Consider the following 15,635-nt stretch of genomic DNA (forward strand, 5'->3'; position numbering starts at 1 on the left):
AAGAAACAATACATTAGGCAGCCAATAGCACAGGGGATGGAGCACATGACCTAGAGTCAGGAAGACCTGAGCTAAATCTGACCTCAGATACTTACTAACTTTGTGATCCTAATAATAAATGCCTATACTTCAATTAGAGGTGGTCTGACTCTGAATTCTTTGAGACAGTTCCACCACAATACATCATGAAACCACAACATATGGATAAGGGAAGAATCTAAGACCAAACAAGATACAGAGAGCATTATAAAATAGAAAATGGAAAATTTTGATTATATTCAATTTCAAAGTCATTGTATAAAAAAACCAACTCAACCAAAATTAGAGGGAAAGCAGGAAACTGGGGGAAACTTTTTTATAAGAAGTATCTCTGATAAATGCCTGATTTCTCAAATATATAGAGAACTTAGTCAAATTTATAGAAATAAGAGCCATTCCCCAATTGATAAATGATCAAGTATATGAACAGGCAGTTTTAAGACCAAGACGTCAAAATTATCTATAGTCACTTGAAAAAAAATGCTCTAAATAACTATTGATGAGGAAAATGCAAATTAAAATTACTCCAAGGTACCACCTTACACCTGTCAGATTGGCTAATATGACAAAAACAGAAAATAATAAATGTGGGAGAAGATGTGGGAAAACTGGAATGCTAATGAGCTGTTGGTGGAGTTGTGAACTGATCTAACGAATCTGGAGAGCAATTTGGAACTATTCCCAAAGGGCAATCAACCTGTACATACCCTTTTATCCAACAATACCACTGCTATTTATATATCAAAGAGAATTTTTTAAAAGGGGGAAATAACCTATTTGTACAAAAATATTTATAGCAGTTCTTTTTGTGGTGGCGAAGAATTGGAACTCAAGGGGATGCCCATGAATGGCTGAACAAGCTGTGGTATATGATTGTAACGGAATACTATTGTGCTCTAAGAAATGACAAGCAGGATGATTTCAGAAAAACCTGGAAAGACTTACACGAACTGATACAAAGTGAAGCAATCAAAACCAGGAGGACATTGCACACGCTAACAGCAATACTGTACAATGAAGAACTGTAAATGATTTAGCTTTTCTCAACAATGCAATGAACCAAGACAATCCCAAAGGACTCATGTGAAAAATGCTATCCACCTCCAGAAAAAGAACTGATGTTTTCTGCACACAGGTAGATCAGTCATTTTTCAATTGTGTCTGACTCTTTGTGACCCCATTTGGGGTTTTCTTGGCAGAGACACTGGAGAGGTCTGCCATTTCCTTCTCCAACTCATTTTATAGATGAGAAAACTGAGGCAAAAAGAGTTAAGTGACTTGCCCAAGGTGACAGAGCGAGTAAATGTTCGAGGCAGGATTTGAACTCTGAAAGAGGAGTCTTCCTGACTACAGACCTGACACTCTATCCACTGCACCACTTACCTACCCCAGGAGATACTTAATAAATGGTTTTTGACTGATGAGATCATCATGGCTATATAGCTGGAAAGAACCTCAGGTCTTCTAGTCCAACCTCTTATTTTACCAAGAAGGAAGTTAAGATCTAAGGACATGACTTGACCAAGATCACACAGGTACTAACCAGTAGAAGTAGAATTTGAATCCAGGACCTCTACCTCCAGAGCCAGCATTCTTTCCAATGTACTACATTACATCAGATCATGTTTCTTATCTTCTCAAAATCTCCAAAGTTAAGTTTGGACTCTTCTGTATGACATTTAAGACCCCCTTCAATCTAGCACAACTCCAACTTTTCAGTCATTTCTCATATGACTCCCTTCCTCATACTGTAGGATCTAGCCAAACCAGACCCTCAGAACGAGCCTTGCATTCTCCTGGCTCTACAGCCTTGTTCATATTGTTTCCCTGTGCCTGAAATGTTCTCCTTCCCCCTATTAAATATTTACCCATCCTTTCAAGACCAACCCAAAGGTCACCTCCTCTGGGAAGCCTTCCCTGATTCCCCATCTCAGGAATGAATTTCAACCACTGCCTTCACCTAACACTGTATTTTACACCTCCCTGACGCTCTGCTCAGATGTCAGAGTAATCTATCTGTATGTGTTTTATCCCCCTCTTGGACTATAACCTCCATAAAGGCAGGAATCAATCAACCAATGAGCAAACACATCAGAAACACCTGCTCTGTGACCTTGAGAGATACGAAGACCCATTATGAAGTGATCGCTACTCTCGAGGAGTTTACATTCTATTAGGAGAGATGATGTGTGCATCTCTGAGCATCCACCAGTTAAATCTAGGGGACAGGCACTGGACCTGTGATTTTCTTACCATACAGGGGGATTGCAGAGGAGGAGATTTCCCTTACCTAAGCACCTTCTCTACAATTTTTATAGGCTTAGAGAGTTACCTAGAGCACCAAGAAATTAGGTAATTTTCCCAGGGTCACATATCTAACATGTATAAGAAATAGGGGCCTAGCCTCAGTCAAAGTGAGAACTCAGAAAGACCTTAGCTCAAAAAGGCCAAGGTCTCCCACAGCATCCTGGGCCATCTCCAGTCATCCTGATCTATATCTGGATGCTGGCCCCAGATGGCTCTGGAGGAGAAAGTGAGGCTGGTGACTATGCATAACCCTCCCTCACTTAAATCCAATTCACAAGTCATGGCATCATCTTCGTGGTGTCATGGCCCTCTTTGAGAACAAAGGACAAACCACAACCTGTACATAGTCCAAGCTGCCCGACAGGGGACCCAACTGGCTGGTTCCAGTGAGACAACACAACTCCTCCTCTCCTCTCCTTTCCTTTCCTCTCCTCTCCTCACTCCACATGGGGCATCATGTCCTTACTGAGAGTGGTCTGCCCAAAGGAAGGTAAATATTGATGACTGAAACCTACCTTGATATCTTGGGATTTACTGGCTACATTTCTTAATTTCTACATGCCTTAAACCCAATTCACTTTGACTCTCATAGATTGGACAAAATAGGTCCCTGCCAAAGCACAACTTTATGGTTATTTTTAGGCCCTGGTGGCTCAGAGTGAATGTAAATAGTAATCATTTGTCTTTTGGCCAGAAACCCTAAGGGTCTTCCCCTCCCAGTTTGCTTTTTTTGGGGGGCAGGAGGGGGTTGTAACAACAATGTTGTTAGTAGCTGCTGTGGGGGTGTAAAACCAATAACACCAGCACACAGGAGGGCTGCTAGCACAGATTCTTTGATCTGCTTTTCTAAGGAAAGCAACTTTAAGGGGTTTACAACCTCATTTCAGTTCAGGAGAAAAAGTCAGCACCCTGAACTTCAGAGAAAATACAAACAGAAGTTACAAGCAAAAGTTATATAAACAGAGCAAATAATACAAATCAACAGATAGACTTCTAGCTGTCTGACCAAGACATTACATACATACTTACCAGAAATAAAACATTTGGGTTTTTCAAAGTGGGGGGTGGGGGGGGCTCCTTAATGTCTACCCAGAGTCTCCTCTGGCCAAATCACATGAACACTCTTCCCATGAGTGAGCCCCCAAAGGAAAATGCTAACCTCAAGGCCCTGTGTTTTGGCACCCACTTAGCAAAAGGGTATAGGCCTAAGGCTTAGCAACTACTTGGCAAAAGGGCATGGGAAAGATCTCTAATCTTGACTAGCACCACATCATATATATTGTTTCCAATCAATGACTCTTTTTTTTCCTTTTTATTTTTTCTTTTTATTTTTAGTTTGCAACACATGGTTCTACATAATTTTGAGTTCCAGATTTTCTTCCCTCTCTCCCCCCCCTCCCCAAGGCAGCATGGAATCCCATATAACTTCCAACTATAACTTCTTATTGAATTAATTTACACACTAGTCAAGTTGTGGAGAAGAATTATGACCAATGGAATAAATCATGAGAAAGAAGAAACAGAACCAAAAAAAAAAACACAACCCAAAAACAAATACAAAAGAGAGGAAAAAAAAGGGGGAGAAAAAGGCGAGCATGAGGTGTGCCTCAATCTGCATTCATACTTCATAGTTCTTTCTCTGCATGTAGATAGCATTCTCCATCATGAGTCCTTTGGAGTTGTCTTTGCACACTGTGTTGCTGAGAAGAGCAAAGTCTGTCAGGGTTAGTCCTCACAGAATCCATATATCTGTGGTTGTGTATAATGTTCTCCTGGCTCTGCTCAGCTCACTCAGTATTATGTCGTGTAGTTTTTTCCAGGTTGTTATGAAGTCCGTATCATCCCCATTTCTTATAGCACAATAGTATTCCATTACCTTCATATACCACAGCTTGTTCAGCCATTCCCCAATTGATGGGCATCCCTTTGATTTCCAATTCTTGGCTACTACAAAAAGAGCTGCTATAAATATCCTTGTACATATGGGTCCTTTTCCCGCTTGTGTGATTTCTTTGGGATACAACCCTAGAAGTGGTATTGCTGGGTCAAAGGGTATGAACATATCTATAGCCCTTTGGGCATAGTTCCAAACTGCTCTCCAAAATGGCTGGATCAGCTCACAACTCCACCAGCAATGCAACAATGTTCCAATTTCCCCACATCCTTTCCAGCATTTATCATTTTCCTGTTTTGTTATTTTAGCCAATCTGACAGGAGAGATGTGGTATCTAAGAGTTGTTTTGATTTGCATTTCTCTAATCAGTAGTGATCCAGAGCATTTTTTCATATGCCTATAGATAGCTTTAATTTCTTCCTCTGAAAACTGCCTGTTCATGTCCTTTGACCATTTCTCAATTAGGGAATGGCTTGTATTCCTATATATTTGGCTCAGTTCCCTGTATATTTTAGAAATGAGGCCTTTATCAGTGACACTAGTTGTAAAGGTTTTCTCCCAGTTTTCTGCTTCCCACCTAATCTTTGTTGCATTGGCTTTTTCTGTACAAAAACATTTCAATTTAACATAATCAAAATTATCCATTTTGCACTTTGTAATGCTGTCTATCTCTTGTTGGGTTATGAATTCTTTTCTTTTCCATAAATCTGATAGGTAAACTATTCCTTGCTCTCCCACATTGCTTATAGTTCCAGCCTTTATTCCTAAATCATGAACCCATTTTGACTTTATTTTCATATATGGTGTAAGATATTGGTCTATGCCCAGTTTCTGCCCTACCATTTTCTAATTTTCCCAGCAGTTTTTGTGAAATAGTGAATTCTTAGCCCAGAAGCTGGCCTGTTTGGGTTTATCAAAGAGTAGATTGCTATAGTCACTGACTTCTCCATCTTGTGTTCCTATCCTATTCCACTGATCCACATCTCTGTTTCTTAGCCAGTCCAGGTAGTTTTGATGACTGCTCCAATCAATGACTCTTGATTCAAACAAGGGCAAGACTCAAAGGCACTTGATTGCCTTAGTGCTGAGAAGCACATAAAAACAAAAGACAACAAAAAGTCCCACTTTGCTTGCCATTACGGGGGGCCATCTCTTGGCTCACCTCTTAAACAGCCCTAATCACTGAATGGGCATTGCCTGTGTCAAGGTGGGAACTCAGAAAAACCTTAGCTTAAAAAGGCCAAGGTCTCCCACTGCTTCCTGGGCCATCTCCAGTCATCCTGATCTATATCTGGACACTAGACCCAGATGGCTCTGGAGGAGAAAGTAAGGCTGGTGCCTTTGCACAGCCCTCCCTCACTTAAATCCATTTCATTTGCAAGTCATGGCATCATCTTCCTGATGGGATGGTCCTTTTTGAGAACAAAGGACAAACAAAGGATACACATAACCACAATAAGAACTAGGACTTGCACCCAGTTCTTCTTGACCTTGAAGCCAGACCTGTAACCACTATAGAACACTGGCTTTCATACAAATTAAATAGAAAATAAATATCAGGCACTTATTGGGGAGGGAGAGTACCAACAGTTGTGGGCATCAGAAAAGGCTTCATGGAGAAGATGGTGCTTTAGAATTAAAGGAAGTGAGAAATTCCACGGGAAGGAGGTGAGGAGAGAATGGCCTTTTAGACATGGGGGATGGCCAGTGCAAAATGATGGGAGAGGGAGTGCCATGTGTGAGGAACAGAGACTTGGCTGTGGACAGAGGCCAGACAGACCCTGTGGCTGGACTGAAGCATCTGGGAAGGGGGTCTAATGTAGAAATGAGGTTGGAAATATAAGCTAGGGGCAAGTAACAAAGGACTTTAAAAGACTGAGACATTTCTATTACATTGTAATGGCAATTGGTAATCCCTAAAGTTGGTTGAGTAGGTGAGACCCAGGCTTAAGAAAAATCCCTTTGGCAGCTTTATGTAGGATGATTCTGGTGGGGAGGCTTAAAGGAGAGGCCAATTAGAAGGCCATTGCAATAGTCCCAGGTAGGTAGTTCCCAGCCAGGAATCTTATCTAGACTTCAAAGCCGGATACTCTGTACAAAGTAGATGCTAAATATATTTGCTTAAATGAATTCTAGGATACTTCCTAGTTTGAGGCTCCCAGTCCCTCTCAGACGTTTGTAGAAAATATTTGCTTGTCCCCAGCAAGTTCTTAGTCCATTAAACAGTAATCAGCCGAAGGTCAGAGCAAGACCCTTATCAGGAGCTCTGGCCCTCCCCAAAGTGTGATCTCAGCTTTGGCTCAGACCCCAGTCTGAGACACCCATCTATAAGAACCCTCTCAAGCGGCCACAGTGGTCACTGACTTCCTACACCGGCACCATGTAAGGCTCTGTCCTCCTCATTGCCTTCCTGGGCTATGGTAAGTAGGAGCCAGAGAGCCTCTACCTCCTCTACAGACACATCCCAGACAGTTCATCTGTGACTATCTTTCAGTCAAGTACTTTCTTTTCTGCTGAAAAAGGTCCAGTGGGATAAAGAGTCAGGACACCTCCATACCAGCTATCCCGGGCCCCCTATGACTGACATGGCTCATGTAGGCTTCTGTGATCTCTCTTCCAGTCTCCAGCTGTGGTGTCCCCAGTTACCTGCCCAGTCTGGCCACCCGGGTGGTGGGAGGAGAGGACGCCAGGCCCCACAGCTGGCCCTGGCAGGTAAGGAAGCCATGTGTGGTAGAGTGGGCAGAATGGCAGTCTTGGCATCAGAGGGTCTGCCTTACCTGTGCTCAGCCCCCCTTCCTTCCCACTCTCTGCTTTGCTGAGACTCAAATCCTATTTTTCCAGAAACATAAAAATTCAGTTCAATCCATCTCAGTTTTTAATTCATCTGAATCTGTAAAATATGGACTAATAATCATTGAATTATGTACTACACAGAGTCTTAATATAGTGCTTTAGGGTGACCTTGAAAGGGGATAGGAAGTGGGCCTGTAATTTCATTAACATAACAAACTCCCAGATGAGGCAGCTCCCTCCACCAATACAAGTTGGCACCTTCTCGGCAATTTATAGTCTTTGAGAGCTGTCTGGTGCCCTTAGAGGTTGTGGCTTGCCCAGAGCCACACATACAGCAGGGGTCAGAGGCTGTACTTGAACCCAGGGCTTCCTGGTTTGGAGTCCAGCTCTCAATCTGCTATTCTATACTGCCAATCATCTGGAGGCATTATGTAAGTGTGAGTTACTAAGGATGTCTCTAGGCCTACCCCAACAGAGGGAGACTAGCAATGGGGTTCAGTAGAAAGACTGGGGTGTAATCCAAGACTGCTAAGGTCAGAAACAAACAGTGTTGAGTTAAATCCTGGGCCTGCCGATACATCGGCAGTAGCTAATTTTTTTCAAGTTGCTTTACTCCTCTGGTCATCAATTTTTCTTATTTGTAAAATGAGAATGGTAGACCAGATACTTTTGGGGTCTGTTCCCCAAAATCTATGATCCAAAATTGTTGAGGCTTTTAAAGTTAGAACAACAGCCAGGAATCATGGATGGGCCAAATGCCCTGCCTGAGTTTTGCCCCTCTCTCACCATCCCTCCATGCTGGCAGATCTCCCTCCAGTACCTTAAGGATGACACCTATAAACACACCTGCGGAGGGACCCTGATCTCCAGCCAGCATGTCCTGACTGCTGCCCATTGCATCAGGTGAGTCCCCCCGCCCCAGGCTATGGCTCCTACTGCACAGAGGAAGGATACGGGGGTCTGTCTTCCCTCTACCCACAATGGGATCTGAAAGTTGCCTAGATATCATTTACAGGGGAAACACCAACACAGACCCCCAGAGCAGGACAAAAACATCAGGTCCTCCTGGTCCAACCTGCTTCCCGATCTCCACTGCAGTATCCCCAGCAGGTGCTCAGTCCAGGCTTATCACAGATCCTAAGATGGAATAGTGACTTCTCCAAAGGTTCCCAGCATCTCTACCCACAGCAACAAATTCTTTGCTGTTACAAAGTAACTAACATTCTTCCATTAGAATGGTAGACAGGGACTGTCATGCTTGATTGGACTTGGATCCCCAGCATTTAATTCAGTGCCTAGAATTTTGTCAATTCTTAATCACTGCTTTATCTATTTATATCTACCTATTAACAGTATCCATCTAACTTTTATCTGCATACCTCTCTACTTATCAACATCTATCTATCCATCCATCTATCGATCATCTGCTGGTGAGAATCGGGATTCTGAATAGATTAATGGGTGGATGTATGTAGGAGGAAAGATAGATAGAGGAAGGTAGACATGCTAGAGATACGAAGGTGGTTATATTTACATATATGTATATATACATATAAAAGAGAGACAGAGAGATAGAGAGAGAGAGAGAGAGACAGACAGACAGAAAGAGAGAAAGACAGAGAGAGAGAGACAGAGAGAGAGAGACAGAGAAAGGTAGGTAGATAAAACATTGATTAAGAATTGACAAGAGGCCAGGCCAGAAACCATACTAAGTAGCAGGGAACAAATATAAGCAAACAAAAAGGGTATTTCCCCTTTGGAAATGAATTCATCTGAAGGATGAAATTATCATTCAGTCAAGTAAAAAATTGACCAGCTACTATACTTTTGGAAAAATCAGAGGTCCACAAATCTGGCTAATGGCAGTGCCCCATGAGGACTCACAATCTCCAACCTCTGTGACACGGTGATTGGAGATAATGCTTCCCAAACTCCTCATCCAGTTCTGCTTTCTGCTTAGGTGGTCTGTAGCATAGTCCAAAGACTGAACCCATAGTCTCACAGCAATCAGGATTTAAACCTGGCTTCAAGTATTGTACATTTTTTGGTAGAGCGTGATGCTATTGAGCCAAAATCTACCTTCCATAGACTCCATATGTTGGTCTTAGTTTTCTCAGTTAGGACATAAATCTAATCCTTTCCTTATAGCACTTCAGACATTTGAAGACAATGATCATGCCTTTTCTTCTCTAAGAGGTCAGTGAGGGTGATAGGGAGAAGCTTGCAGAATAAACATTTGTTCAATTGAATTAAAGGCTTATGGTCCATGAATGAGCCAGGTCCAAATGGAATCAGATTCCCTCCCCACTCCTTTTGTCCAGCAAAAGCAGAACCTACCGAGTGTTGCTGGGCAAGAGTAACCTGGTGGAGGAAGAGGCTGGCTCCGTGGCAGTGGCTGTGGATACCATTTTTGTCCACGAGAAGTGGGACTCCTTCGAGATGAGGTGAGTGGTCTCCATGCCGGCACTGTTGCCCTATTAGACATGGTGCCAGCCCTCAAGGCTAGAGACAGAAAGCTGGCCTCCATTATATCATCCATCTCCAATGCTACCAGCTCTAACCAGGTGCTGGAGATTATAACAACTCCAATCCTCTCCCACCTATTGAAATGTCCTCCCCACTGCTACATCTCTTTCCTATAATAGTAACAGTGCAGTTTTTGGTGGGTTTTTTTGACACAGTAAGGTTTACACGGAGCTTTCCCTTCAGGACCCTTCAGAGATAAGTCAAGCAGGGATTCTTGTCTCCCTTTTATAGATAAGGAAGCTGAACCCAAAGATCTATGGTCATATAGTAAGTCAGTGGCCAAGCTAGGTAAGCCTTGTGAGTCCTAACCCACGGCTCTTTCATCCTGGAGAGGAAGAAGCAGGGGACATTCTCACCATCTTTCCCCCTCCATTCTCATCATCCAACAGGACAGGTTTCTTCCTGCCAATTTCCTTACCATCCCAGTAGAAGGTAAGCTGCTTGAGGGCAGGGACTGGGACATTTTTCAGCTCTTCATCTCCCAATTCAAGGGACATCTTGGTGGTACAGTAGCTAGAGCATGAGACCTGGAGTCGGGAAGATCTGAGTTCAATTATGGCCTCTGACACTTACTACCTGTGTGACCCTGGGCAAATCACTTAAACGCCGTTGGCCTCAGTTACTCATCTGTAAACTGAAGACACACTAGAGATGAAAATGGCAAACCACTCTAGACTTCTTACCAAGAAAACCCCATGGAAAAGTCCATGAGGTCATGAAGAATCAGGCAGGACTGAATGACTGAACAATAACAACAAATCCCCTATGTGAAGCTCAGGGCCCCTGCACACAGCAGTAGTTGCTTCATCCATATGTCTAGAATTGGATTCTTGAATTCTGTTCCTAGCAATGACATCACCCTCATCAAGCTGGCTGAGCCTGTGGAGCTGAGTGACACCATCCAGGTGGCCTGCCTGCCCCCGCAGGACTCTCTGCTGCCTCAGGACTATCCTTGCTATGTGACTGGCTGGGGCCTCCTCTGGAGTGAGTGCAAGGCTTTCTAGGTTCCTTTTAGCCATCTTTTCTTGGAGGGGAGGGGCACTGCACAGTCAAACTCTAATGCCAAACTGTTGGAGCCCCAGGCAATAATCTGGCCTAGCTAATCAGGGCAGGCTTCCTGGAGGAAGAAGCCTTGTATGCATATTGTGCCTATATTAGCTTCAATGCTCCTTTGCTTGTATCATCTCAATTTATTTGTCTGACTTCCCTGTGGAATACAAGTATTACTGTTGGAGTTGTCTGGGTAAGGAAACTGAGACCCAGAGCAGTTAAGACATTGACCCAGGATCTCATACAATCAATCAGGGAAAGGGCTCAGTGAGCTCAGCAGCAGCAGCAACTTCCACCAAAGCAATGGATTTAGTAGAAAGCCAAATATATAAGAACAACAGGACCGTGACTTTCTCCACGGCTGTTCCTGCCTGACCTCTGCCAGGTGGCAAGGGTTCCCGACTCCCTTCTCACCACTGATCACTCTTTATCTTGGTTCTGTCCATTCTACAACAGAGTCCCTAGAACTGAACACAAACACTACAGACATTGTCCAGCCACGTCAGGGAATAGTGGGACGCCTAACGATGTAATGTAGGAGAAATCATTTTGGGCCTCAGTTTTTTTGTCTGTAAAATGAAGGGTTTTGTCAAAATGATCACTAAGGACCCTTCCCACTCTGATTTTCTCTGTTCTACAGTCTCTTATGGCTTCAAAATTCTTTGTTCTCCCACCTCTGACATTTTGTGTTCTTAGGGACATCCCACTTCTCATATTTTGTGTTCTAAAGGCCCTCCCAGCTCTGACATTCCTTGTTCTAAGGACCTCCTGGTTGATTTTCTGTGCCCTAAGGGACCTCTGAGCTCTGACATTCTGTGTTCTAAGGCTCCTCCAGCTCTGGAATCCTATGTTCTAAGGGCCTTCCCAGCTCTGACAACCTGTGTTCTAAGGGCCCTCCCGGTTCTGACATTCTGTGTTCTAAGGCCCCTCCTGGTTGATATTCTCTGCCCTAAGGGACCTCCCAGCTCTGACATTCAGGCCCTCCCAGCTTTGACATTTTTCCTATCGTTCCCTACAATGGACATTGGGCTTCTGTTAACACAGAAAGAGTAAGATCACCTAAGTCCTGAAATCCCCATCCCAAGTGATATAGATCCTTTCACCATGTAGAATTCCTTTGAGTTTCCTCAAGCCCTCTCTGCTTGAGCACCAGCTATCTCTGTGAGAACACCTTAAGAGTCTGGGGCAGATGGGTTCTGGGGCCATGGGAAGAGCATCCGGTCATGACTTGCTCTCTCTTTCCCTAGCCAATGGCCCCAATGCTGATGTTCTCCAGCAAGGCCTACTGCCCACAGTGGACCATGATACATGCAGTCAGAGAGACTGGTGGAACAGCATGGTGACCCCAAACATGGTGTGTGCTGGAGGAGATGGAATCATCTCAGCATGCAGTGTGAGTTATACTGCTCAACAGCAAGCCAGGGATGGAAGAGGCTGGGCCTTCTGGGAATTATGGTTGCTGATTCAGAGAGCTTTACACTTCCTGACAGCCTCATGGGGAGACCACCTAGGAAGCCCTTTCCTAGAAGCAGGGAAAGCAACCAGAGTGGCCTGAAGCCACAGATACTGCTTCATCTGCCATAATCAAGCTTGCCAAATACTGGTCCATCCTCCTCCTCTCTGCTTCCCAACATTACCATTGACTGCCCCTTTGACAAAATCAATCATTCATATGTATTCCCTTGCTATCCCTACAAATAGACACATGCTATCACCATCATCATGGTAATGTAGAAAAAGTGTTTTACAAACCATATAGCACAATAGCAATGTAAGATATTTCTCTTATTACCCATCAGGAACAACTCCATCATTTTTATCCTCATGACCTTCTTCATTAGCAACACCAACCACTGTCTTCATCACTACCAACATCACCAGCTTCATCACCATCACCCCTACTCCCACCACCAGTCCTACATCTCCATCCCTGGGGGAGCAAGGGAAAGGATAATTGTTTATATACTGCCTAGGTAGTATCCTGTAGACCCTGTGCTAAATGCATTACAAATCTTGTCTCCATCATCACCTTCTCCACCACCATCATCATCTTTATCACCACCAATACCACTACCATCTCCAGCCTCATCATCAACCCCACTGCCAGCACCAATACCTGAAAACTAAGTGGTTAACAAGCCAATACCTGATATCCTCCTGCCTCAGAGGAGTGTGCTCTATTTCAAAGATGCTGGCAGAGATGGGAGCTAGGAGGAGTTGGAGAAACCAAGGCACATACAAAGGCAGTGATTACCTAAGGTCACATAGAAATGCAAGGCCATATCAAGATAGCCACAGCTGCCACATGATGGAAGGAGCAGAAATCTTCTCTTGTTGGCTCTAAGTTGCCTAGTGACCAATGCTCATATTTCTTGAGGACAGGAAGACTCAGGTGGACCCCTGAACTGTAAGGCTGCAGATGGAGCCTGGGAAGTGAGAGGTATTGTGAGTTTTGGTCCTGGCTTTGCCTGCAACACAGCCAAGAAGCCCACAGTCTTCACCCGGGTCTCTGCTTACATTGACTGGATTAATGAGGTGGGTTCATTCATAAGTCTAACCATTCATTTATCCATACATCAGCATGAATAAAAAGCCAAACTGAATGAGGTGGATGGAGGTTCTGGTAGGGCATGGGAGGAGGTTGGGGAATGGCCAGATTGAGGTCCAGGGAAGGAGTATGGAACTCAGTGAGGAGGATGAGGACATAGCTGTGGGGATACAAAACTCATTGAGGACAGAGGTTTGGTGAGGTAGAATGGAGAAGCCAGGGACTTGGGGGAAGAGGCCAGTGTTATTCAGTCAAGAATATGGCCCAGAATAGGGCAGGAGAAGCCAAAGCTCAGGCCTTCTGAGTCCTGGGCTGAGGTATTCTGGGCCCCTTGAAGAGGCCGCAAGGCAGTCAATGTCTTCACATTATTCTCTGTTCTTCCAGAAAATGCTGCTCTGAATGATCACCAGCCTCTCTACTGGGAATCCCCTGGAAGATGCTCCCTAATAAACACTCCCATTCAGCCCCTTCTTGGATTCTCAATAAAGTCTCCTCTCCTGCATATACAGTTGGTTGCTTGGTTGTCTGGATGCCTTCCTTCAGTTTCTCTTCCCCTAGGTCAGGGCTCTCTGATGGGGCCTGCTCACTACCTAGAATACAGCCCCCTTCCTACAAGAATAGTTCTGGAGGATTAATAAACTTGATAGGATTTAGGCCTTGGAGGGGACCTTCATTATCACCTAGCCCAAGCTACATGAGGAAACTTAGATCCACAGAGGGGAAAGGACCTGTTACTCTACGATCCTATATAAGATGCTGTCTCCAGCAGCTGTGGTGCCAAAATGGCCGGAGATGGCCAAATGCCACGGAGAGTGAAAAGAAGAACACAGAACACAGGCCAGGTGGGAGAGTAAAGAACAGCTCCATTTACTAATCTGAGGGACAGGGCTTATATACCCTTTTAGGCAAGCAGAATCAACAAATCCACCTGTGATGCATTTGGATAATGCATGACTCCCTCGTGCCCTTGTTCCTCTTTTGCAGTAAACAATATCCTGTTAATAGCCCACAGGTGGTATTTAGCACATGGGGTTTTGGAGAGAGCTCCTGTGCACGTGTGTACTGAAGAGGCTTGAAGAGCCTTTATCCTGAGCACCACGTACATGCCAAGGTGGCGGATGGAGAGCCCACGTGCCAAGTTATCAGCCCAAGGGCAAGAACAGGCCTCTGGCCTGTATTTTATCCCACAATGGACTTTCTCAGAGCTGCCCTCTACAAGATGCTCTTCATAACTTGGCCCCTTCCTAAATTTTCAGCCTTCTAATACGTTATTCCCTTCCTGGCACTCTATGTTATAGTACACTGATCTTCAAGCCACCATCTCTCATCTCTGTGCCTTTGAGCCAGCTGACCCCCACACCAGGAATATGCTTTTCTTCCTCACCTCTGCCTCCTCATCCTTAATTCCCAGCTCAAATCCCACCTTCTACCCCAGCTGCTGGTGCCTTTTTCTGGTAGTACTTAACATTTCTGCATTTCTATTTTATAGGTCTAGATACTTGTATGTTGTTTCTCCATTAGAACAAGAGCTCACTGAGGGCAGGGATTGTTTTTGCCATTCTCTTTATCCTCAGCACTTCGGATAGTTTCTGGCTTAAATGCTTGTTGATTTGTTGACTGGCCAACTAACAAATTGTTCACAGACACGAGCATCAGAATTGAGATTCATACCCAAGGCCTCTGTCTCCAAATCACTTGCTTCTTCTATAAAAACTGTGCTGTCAAATCCCTGGTAGGCTCGGGATGGCCCAGGCAGCCCCAGGAGGTTGGGAGGGTCAAGAGAGGGGGTTAAACCGTTCCTGGGCAAAGTCAAGTAAGAAAGGGTGGTGGCAGTGTATACCACAGTGGTATATACCAAGGAGAAGCTGTCTCCAGGCTTAAAGAGAGATACCAAATGACTACATCCTCCCCAGGCCTCACTGTTGTTCACTCATTTCATCTGTGTCCAACTCTTCGTGATTCCATTTGGAGTTTTCTTGGCAAAGAGACCATGATAGTTTGCTGCTTCCTTCTCCAGCTCCTTTTACAGGTGAGGAAACTGAGGCAAACAGGGTAAAGTGGCTTGCCCAGGGTCACACATCCAGTAAGTGTCTGAGACCAAATCTGAATGCAGAAAGATGAATCTTCCTGCCAGACCTGGTACCCTATACACTGTGCCACCTAGCTGATAAGAAGGCAACAGCACTGATAGCCATTACCCCCAATTCTCTGTGCTTCAAGGTAGACAAATAACTTTCCTCATTAGAACCCCCTGAGGTAGAGATTACACGTGCTATCATCCCCAATTTATAGATGAAGAAACTGAGGCTCCGTTTCTGGGTGCTCAAGGTCATCCAGTTTAGAAGTGTCAGAGTCAATCAAGTGGCTCCAAGTTCAGTGTTCTTGGCTACCACTAAACACACTCAAAATGATTAACAACACAATGACTTATTTTATAAATCATTTCAATTTAAGGAATTGATAGATAAGTTATTTTGA

General features: G+C 44.3%; 1 protein-coding gene across 1 annotated transcript; it reads left to right on the forward strand.

Moving 5' to 3' along the window:
- Positions 1-2,802: 2,802 nt before the first annotated feature.
- Positions 2,803-13,556, forward strand: LOC118836420 (chymotrypsin-C-like). Its single transcript, XM_036743724.1, has 8 exons — positions 2,803-2,836; positions 6,861-6,952; positions 7,839-7,936; positions 9,355-9,477; positions 10,407-10,543; positions 11,857-12,002; positions 12,992-13,144; positions 13,542-13,556. Exons 1-8 carry the CDS (start codon positions 2,803-2,805, stop codon positions 13,554-13,556), a joined length of 798 nt encoding a protein of 265 aa, XP_036599619.1.
- The last annotated feature ends 2,079 nt before the right edge of the window (positions 13,557-15,635 follow it).

Source organism: Trichosurus vulpecula, chromosome 2 (assembly GCF_011100635.1).
Source record: "Trichosurus vulpecula isolate mTriVul1 chromosome 2, mTriVul1.pri, whole genome shotgun sequence".
NCBI lineage: Eukaryota > Metazoa > Chordata > Mammalia > Diprotodontia > Phalangeridae > Trichosurus > Trichosurus vulpecula.